General features: G+C 36.9%; 1 protein-coding gene across 1 annotated transcript in view; it reads right to left on the bottom strand.

The window, feature by feature from the left end:
- Window positions 1-5,630: 5,630 nt before the first annotated feature.
- LOC121417054 (zinc transporter ZIP10-like) overlaps window positions 5,631-9,237 on the bottom strand; it is a 28,590-nt gene continuing 24,983 nt past the window's right edge. The window contains exons 10-12 of the mRNA XM_041610614.1: window positions 8,740-8,892; window positions 7,625-7,812; window positions 5,631-6,848 (exon numbers count right to left, since the gene is read on the bottom strand). Coding sequence (XP_041466548.1) covers window positions 6,711-6,848; window positions 7,625-7,812; window positions 8,740-8,892 — 479 coding nt within the window. The 3' untranslated portion in view covers window positions 5,631-6,710. The remainder of the gene's footprint in view (window positions 6,849-7,624; window positions 7,813-8,739; window positions 8,893-9,237) is intronic.

Genomic DNA, 9,237 nt, shown 5'->3' with positions numbered 1-9,237 from the left:
CGGTTTGGCACCAGTAGAAAATTTGCACAATTTGGTTATCAAGACATCATTTTCTTTCGTAAATGGCTTTATGCCGGGTGTATGAATCGTAAATGTCTTGATATATGTAAGACCGAAAGATGTGCAATTATCAGAACTGGAGATGGGAATGTGATCTTCATTTTGAATCTCTGGAAGTAAGCGCCCAGAGTAGGACATGAATCCACATCTGTCTTATAAAGAGAAAGGAGTTAGAATTACTCCAAAATGAAGACTGCAAATGACAAAATGAAATAAAAAAATGATGAAAAATGCAATGAAATTTGATGAATTTTGTCTGTAATTTTCGACAGATATCTATAGAGTAATTTGTATTGCATGTCTGAATAAGCCTGTAATGGGAGGTTTATATTGTGTTTACTTGTTTCTTTACTTTTCATCTTGTATCGTTTTATTCTTTTCCTTTCTATTCTCCTTCATTCTCTCACTTCTCTTTGTCTTTGTCTTTTCTCTTCATCTTTGCCTGTAATCAGAAGTTTATATTGTGTTTACTCGTTTCTTTCTTTTCATCTTTCATCCTTTTTTCTTGTTTCTTTCTTTGTTATTTTCCTTCTATTCTCCATCATTCTCACCTTCTTAACTTCTTTCTCCCTTAATTTCTGGTTTTCTTTATTCCCATCTTCCTTCCGTAATCCCTTCATTCTCCTTTCCGGTGTTGTAGCTAGACCATTTTTGGTGCAGGGCAAATTGTAAATGGCAAAGCGGGTGAAGTGCTCACCTCCACAGCCGAGGGTCAATGGGTTTTAGCGCACACATTCGTAATTCCGAACTTCGTTATTCCCAAGGTTTGGATATTCCGAATGTTCGTTATTCCGAAGGTTCGTATTTCCGAAGGTTCGAAATTCCGACGTTCAATAGTCTGAAAACGAATGATGTTCGTAATTCTGAAGGTTCGTTAGTCCGAAAACGAAGTGAGGTTCGTAATTCCGAAGGTTCGTTAATCCGAAAACGAAATGAGGTTCGTAATTCCGAAGGTTCGTTAGTCCGAAAACAAAATGATTAACGGAACCTCATTTCGTTTTCGGACTAATGAACCTTCGGAACAACGAACCTTATATCATTTTCGGATTAACGAATCTTATCTTGTTTTCGGATTAACGAATCTTCAGAAAATCGAACCTTATTTTGTTTTCGGATTATCGAACCTTTGGAATAACGCCACAAATGTTTGGATTAACGAACCTTTTTACGTTATGGGATTAACGAACATCGAGATATAGGCAATTTACGTGTTTCGGAATTACGCACCTTCGGAATAAAGAACCTTCGGAATAACAAACCTTTGGAATTACAAAGTGTAACTGGTTTTAGTACTATTAGTGGCTTAAAATCGTCAAAATTAGCGGTAAATCTTGAAAAGAATTAGAGAACGTAATGTTTGACAATCCTGTATGATTAAATGACCCGATTGAGCTCTTTTTTGCACATTGCTCGAGCAGTTGAGGAGGAATTTGTGCTGGGTGGCAAAGTGATTTTTAATGAGTGCTTTGCGTGAATTTAGATCACTAGGCAGAACCGCCAGCTGCTGCTCAGCGTAGCTACAACACTGCTTCTTACCTAAGTTTGTTCCGTCTTGCCACTCTGATTATATGTATGTTATTTATTTTGTTGAAAAAAAGAAAATCATTTTTCGTTGCTTTATGTCTGCTTGTGATTGCACCAGCGGCACCCACTATTGTATTATGCAATGGTACAAGTGTAATATTAAACAATATTAAATAATTCTATTCATTAAATTGCTCTTTTGAATTGCATTTTTTTTTCAGACCCTGGATCTGGTAGTGGGAAGAGTTTGTAATCAAACAACTTTAGGGCCCCGAAACACAAAGGTTAGCGATCAATCGCAAAGAACAATTCTGATTGGTTCCTGGTCAGTTTACCAAGCAAATACACATGCAACGATGATCCTGATAGGCCAGTTCATTTAGCGATTAATCATTAACTTTGATGTTACCTGGCCCAGAAATTAAATGCAACTTGATAATTTTTTAGATGAATTAGGGTGTCTTTCACAAACACAAGTATTGTAACTTTGCCATTTATAGGAACTTCCATGGAAACCTTGATTGTGATTGGCTGAAGAGCCTTGTTACCATGGAAGTTGCCTTAATCGCTAAGTTGCATTAGATGTAACTCTTTATGAAATGTGTATGAGGAGTTGCTTTTGAATGTAATCTTCTCTTTTTGTGGAAAGGGGTCCCTGTTCATTTACTGATACAAATGTCTACAATAATTGATTTATATGCAGAGGTATAATGAGAGAACCAGTGTGAAAGTGATATGGAAAGTGTTGGTCTTGTGTTGTATACACAGTGTACCGTATTCTGAAGTCGGGTTTAACTTAAACCCTGGTTTAAAGTTGTGGTTTAACTATGAAGAGCCAATTGGGGCACAAATCCCAAGTAGTACAACTCATATAACACTCAAAGTTTTCACAATTGTCTAGGAATGATAACTGAAGTATTTTTAAGAAATGCACAATACAAACAGAATTTTTGAATTTTTGGCTGCCCATAATTTTAGCACACAGACTGTGGTCCTCATACATTCGTAATTCCGAAGCTTTATTATTCCGAAGGTTTGGATATTCCGAAGGTTCGTAAGTCCGAAAAAGAAATGAGGTTCGTAATTCCGAAGGTTCGTTAGTCCGAAAACAAATTGAGGTTCGTAATTCCGAAGGTTCGTTAATCCGAAAATGAAATGAGGTTCGTAATTCCGAAGTTTCGTTAGTCCGAAAACGTAATGATTAACAAACCTTATTTCGTTTTCGCTTGGAACAACGAACCTTATTTCGATTTTGGACTCACGAACCTTCGGAACATCGAACCTTATTTCGTTTTCGGATTATCGAACCTTCGGAATAAGGCCACAAATGTTTGGATTAACGAACCCTTTTACGTTTTCGGATTAACGAACATCGAGGTATAGGCAATTTATGTGTTTTTGAATTACGAACCTTCGGAATTACGAAGTGTAACCCTGTGGTCTAAGTTAAACCTGACTTCAGAATACGGGCCCGTGTATGATGTGATCAGTGGCCGGTTTCATATAGACTTGTTTGCTTATAAAATATGCACATTAGCCAGAACAAGTTTACTATCGGCCAATCAGATCAAATCATTTCAGTAGCTTTTAACCATTATCGCGAATATGTTATAACAAGAAATGCGGCCCCCCCTGAATTTTTTAGCTCCAATGACTTATCTACACATGGTCAAATTAGGTGTAGACTGCTAGGGGGCCATTTCATAAAGCTGATCATAAGTTAAGAACAACTTTAAGAATGACTGGTGATCCTTTCTTACGCGCTAAACCATTGCCAATGAATATACCATTTACCACAAGAAAGGATCACCAGTCGTTCTCATAGTCCCTCTTAACTTACGAATAGCTTTATGAAACACCCACCAGTAGCCACTGAACAATTTTGTGGGTTGAAGACAAGGCCCTGACCAAGTTAAAAAAAGAAAAGAAAAATCACCAGTTTGTAATTTTTAAGTTTAAGATTGGGGCTTTCCCCTCCTCCCCCCTCGGTGTTGTCTATGAAATGGCTTATTAGACATCTCGGAACAATTTTCCAAGGAGGTAAAAACATCTCAATCGGGTGGCATTTTTTACGTTTTTGTACATTTTTATTGAAAAAAATGGGGCACCCCCTCCCCTCCCCAATATCGAGACATCTCGGGAGCAGCAGAGCGATTTTTAATGGTGGTGACAGGGACCGTAGCAAGTAAAAAAAAAAATCATCTTGGTTTTTTGTTTTAAAAAAGGAGCCCATCCCCTCCCGCTCGGTTGCACAACCCCTGTATCTGCTTGATGATGCAAACCAATTCAGTCTCACAAACCAAGAAAAGGAAAAATGCCAAAAACTGATGCATAGTAAATTAATTTATTTTATCTTAACGTAAACATACCACCAGATTAAGGATTTCCCGGTCATCTTCATAAAATCATCATTCGAATACAAAACTTTGTTGTTCAATTTCATGCAAAAGTGATTTACAGTGCTGTTCAAAGTAGGGCTGCCTTTTAAAGGGATGCTCCGGGCTGAAAATATATGACTTAAGCAGAGAAAAATTAGACAATCAAAAACACCGAAGATCTGATCAAAATCGGACAAAGAATAACAAAGTTATGGCATTTTAAAGATTTGCATTACTCCGGTGAAGCAGTTCTAGGCATGTCATCATGAATATTCATGATGTCATATCCCCACTTGCTCTTTTGTATTTTCTTATATGAAATTAGGTTTATTCAATTCTTTTCTACCAAAAGCTTAAAAATTGAATTAACAACTGATTTAGTGCATTAGACATTCATTGGCCGCAACTTATTTCATTATAAGGGAGACATATTATTCACACAAGTATGAAATAATGAAAAAAATATTATTTTTTTTAATAACATAAGAAAACGGAGAGTGGAGATGGATGTTCTCCATGTCTTAACATCACCATTAAAAATTAACGTTTTTTTTATTTCAAAATCAGATCGCAGATCAATCGAAAGCTGCACGGTGGCATGTAGCTTGCACTATAACTATAAACAATGTCAACATTAACTTTCGTACTCCTTCCCTATGACAATATATCGCCTCAAAAACTTCTTTGAAATAAAACTATCATGTGATAGAACATTCGTGGTATTAAGGAGAACTTCAATAACAGTTTAAGAGGAAGTTTACCCTGACGAAAGTTTTTTTTTTCTTATTATAAAAGATTGCAGGAAAAAGAATAAAACATAATTTGTGATGGTTTGAGAGGATTCCATCAAAGATAAAGAAAGATAAGATTTTGATTTATGACATCATTATGCGAGATTCTGCTCCATTATGTTACCTAATGTAAAATGCATGAATTTCAATTTTGTAGTGTTTAAAATGATCAAAATTTTTATTTGTTCCAGAGCAAGTGTGAAATGATAGTAGATATACTGAAGTAAAAAATAACAACTCTTTGAGGAAATGACATTTCATTTTTTTTTCTTTTTGCCACACGATATGGGGGAAGCTACTCTCATATGACGTCACAAAAACTTAAAATTCAAATTTTTAAATCTATATTGGATTTCGCTCGAACCTTCAATACCTTTTATCATATTTTCTGTTACTTTTACAAATAACAATTGACATTTCGTCAGGGAGTGATATTCCCCTTTAAGATATTAGATGGTACTTTTCATAATGGAATGTATACTATACTGTCATTAAGGATAATGCATAGATGTACAGACTGATTTAATATGTGGTAATATATTGATGACATTCAAATAAAATTACATTATTCTTAAAGGGGAATGAAACCTTTGGAACAAGTGGGCTTGTCTGGAAACAGAAACATCAAATAATAAGATCAAAGAAAGTTTGAGAAAAATCGGGCGAATAACGAGAAAGTTATGAGCATTTGAATATTGCGATCATGGAGATCCTCCCACTGACATTGTGTGATGTCACATGTGATCAACTTTCCCTTATGTCCATTTTTGCCAGGTGCTCTTTCTTTTTTTAAATATGGAATACAAACTCTTTTATCCATAATATATTCTTTAAAACCTGTATTACATGCCCTCCTACAGAAAGAATAAGCATGATCTACTGATAGATGTGATAAAAGAGGTCGTAGGTGAAATATATACACAAGTAATGGAAAGTTGTTCACACGTGATTAATAGATTGTCGCGTTGTCAATTGGAGGATCTACATTACAACAATGATTTAAATTTCAATTGCTCATAACTTATTATTTATTCATTTTTTTCTCAAACTTTCGTTGATCGGTGTCTTTGATTTTTCTGTTTTCGCACAAGCTATCTTGTTCCAAAGGTTCCATTTTCCTTTGAGGAAAAAGCATTAAAAGTATGATAGTGACGGTCAACCATTATTATTGTGAAGCATTTGTCCGTATGTAAACGGTATTAAAAGATCCAGTCCCAAGTCGAGGGTTTTGGGGGTGGGAGGGATGGACGGCAAATGTGGAGCAAGATTGCTGTTTTGATGGTTTGCGGGTGATACAGATATGTTGTATATTCTAAGTTGTAAACAGCCTGATTGGACGGATAATTAAGGAAATTTCGTTCCACTTCTTTAACTGAAAAATACAATAACTGCGATATATATAAATACATATATTTGAAAAGTAAATAAGTAGATTATTGCGTAGAAGTGTCCATTCAAATTGGTGTTCAAATTAATGAGTTTTCCTCGATCAACAAATCTGTACACCAGAATACCAGCAAACAATAAAACACGATTACGTATAGCGCCCTCTTTCCTTCATTAGGCCCCACCCTCCCCTATAATAATTCCGTCCGTTGCATGGTCCGAGATCTGATCAGTGACACGACATGTGTGTTCCCGCGACATTTGCTCCTGTCTTATATAGTACAGGGTGATTTTTAACCTGATTGCTAAGAAAGCATGAATGCCAGAGGACCGACGGCTTAAGGTCCTCTCCGAGGGACGGCTTAAGGTCATCTCAGAGGGCATATAGGGTTAGAGTTAGGACTGTAATATAGTTTCTGGTTCAGAATAAATGTAAAGATATTAGGATTAGTGTTTACTAGGCTTTGATGTCAAGGCTTTATTTTTTTTTTCATATTAAGCGTGCTGATTTTCCATTGGAGCAAAAGCGGCCGGAGCAAAATGTCATGGAACGCTGTGATCCTGTTTATTTCTAAAGAGCGAATGAGATGGAGTCTTCATAAAGAGCGATGACCAGTATGATGCCGATGCCCAATAAGAAGCCTATATTCTGCAAGATTGCCACGGTGCCCTTGCTGCTCTTTCCTTCGTAGTTTAGTAAAATGGGAAGCTGAAAAAATAAGACAAATTAAGGTTATTAAATTAAAGTTATAGAGAACTATTCCTAAGAAGTGCAAACATTAAAAATATGGGTTCATGTGGTTGTTTTCAAACTATTAACACTTTTATTAAAGCAGATGTGCTTTTTAAAGCACTCCAAAAGCTTTGCATCTGCTTCCAGAAAAATTCCAAACCACTCTACCATTTATTTACACTCGGGGTCATATTCGTCATACTCTGCAGCACTATAGAGTAAAGTATTTTCAAATTGTAGAGGAATAAAAAAAATGGTCCATGGAATAATTCCAGTTACTAGCTTCATAAAATAACACATTGGATAGATAATGGGCAATCATACCTTTTACATTCATTGTGACGTCAATGTAAAATATGCGCAGAGCATGATGCGCACAAACATAACTGTGGAACCTCCTTGAAATTAATTAAAATTCTAGATTCATTTTTTTAAATACTTTGATTTTTCTTTTTTTCTGTTATTTTTGCAAATTTTTGTGTAAGGTTGAACTTCCGATTTAATGTTCGTTTTTATTATTTTGGTTTATGAAAAATAATACCCGATCAATCTACGTAGAATTGTATATACCAGATGTATGATGCATTTTAAAGTATGTGTTCGCATTTTTCAGGAGGGGGAGGGGACTTTTATTTTGATTGCTGAAATACAAGCAAAGTAGCGCTGGTGGATTGACAGGTTATTCATTTAAAGAATTATGTTCAACCAATCAGAGGCGAGGATTTCAGTAGCTTATAACTGTGGTTGCTTACCATGTCAACGAGCCCGACGTAGAGGAACATGCCTGCCACTGCAGCGAAGATCCACTCTCGGGCAACATCGGTTTGGCCAAGTGGTATTCCGACCCACAATCCGAGGAAAGCCGTACATGCGCAGAGCAGGTTCAGAAGTAGCGCCGTGCGGAGCCGCATTCCTTGCTTTATGAGGACGGCCAAATCACCTACGAGGAAAATGTTATTAAATAAGATGTAAAAGTGTAGGAAAAAAATATGGAATATTCCGTGATTTGAGTTGATTTTGCTGGCGCGATTATTTTGTAGGCCTAGTGGATATCATCGTCATCATCACCATTGTAGTATCGTCATTATCATCATCATCATCAAAATCATCATTATCATTATCATCATCATCATTACCACAAAAATCATCATCATCACCATCATCATCACCATCATCATCCTCCTCATCCTCTTGATCCTCATCACCATTTTCATCGAAATCATCACCACCACCATCATCATTATCTTCAGCACCATCATCAACAATGTCATGATCATGACAATGACGATAATGATCTCCATCATCACGATCATCATCATCATCACGATCATCATCATCACGATCATCATCATCATCACCATCATCATCATCATCATTATCATCATTATCATCAACATCATCACTACCACCATGATCATGACAATGACGATAATGATGTCCATCATCACGATCACCATCATCATCACCATCATCACCATCACTGCCATCATCATCATCATTATCATCATCCTCATCATCATTATCACCATTATCATCATCATCATCACCACCACCATGATCATGACAACGACGATAATGATGTCCATCATCACGATCACCATCATCATCACCATCATCACCATCATCAGCATCATCAGTATCATCAGCATCAACATCCTCATCATCATCATCACCATCACTGCCACCATCATCACCATCATCATCACCATCACTGCCATCATCATCATTATCATCATCCTCATCCTCATCATCATTATCACCATTATCATCATCATCACCACCACCATGATCATGACAACGACGATAGTGACCTCCATCATTACGATCATCGTCATCACCATCACGAGTAAACCTATCAGATTGATACCTAGTTCGTGAGGAAGCTCGTGGCAGAGGACAGCTACGCTCGTGGAAAGTCCAGCAGCGAGACTGAGTGTGAAGGCAGCACCGATAGCCAGTCCGTCTCCGAAGTTATGCAACGCATCGCCCAAGATAATCATCATGGCAACAGGATTGCAACCTGCAGCAAGAAAAAAAAATGATATTAATATTTGCGTATACATTCGTAGTTCCGAAGCTTCGTTTATTCCGAAGGTTCGGATATTCCGAAGGTTCGTTAATCCGAAAGCGAAATAAGGTCCGTTGTTCCGAAGGTTCGACGATCCGAAAACGAAATAAGGTTCGTTGTTCCGAAGGTTCGTTAATCCGAAAACGAAATGAGGTTCGTTGTTCATTTCGTTTTCGGACTAACGAACCTTCGGAATTACGAACCTCATTTCGTTTTCGGACTAACGAACCTTCGGAATTACGACTCTCATTTCCTTTTCGGATTAACGAACCTTCGGAATTACGCCACAAATGTTCG

The sequence above is a fragment of the Lytechinus variegatus genome, chromosome 6, assembly GCF_018143015.1.
Source record: "Lytechinus variegatus isolate NC3 chromosome 6, Lvar_3.0, whole genome shotgun sequence".
NCBI lineage: Eukaryota > Metazoa > Echinodermata > Echinoidea > Temnopleuroida > Toxopneustidae > Lytechinus > Lytechinus variegatus.
Note: the sequence above shows the minus strand (reverse complement) of the source record. Positions and strands in the feature narration are given on the sequence as shown.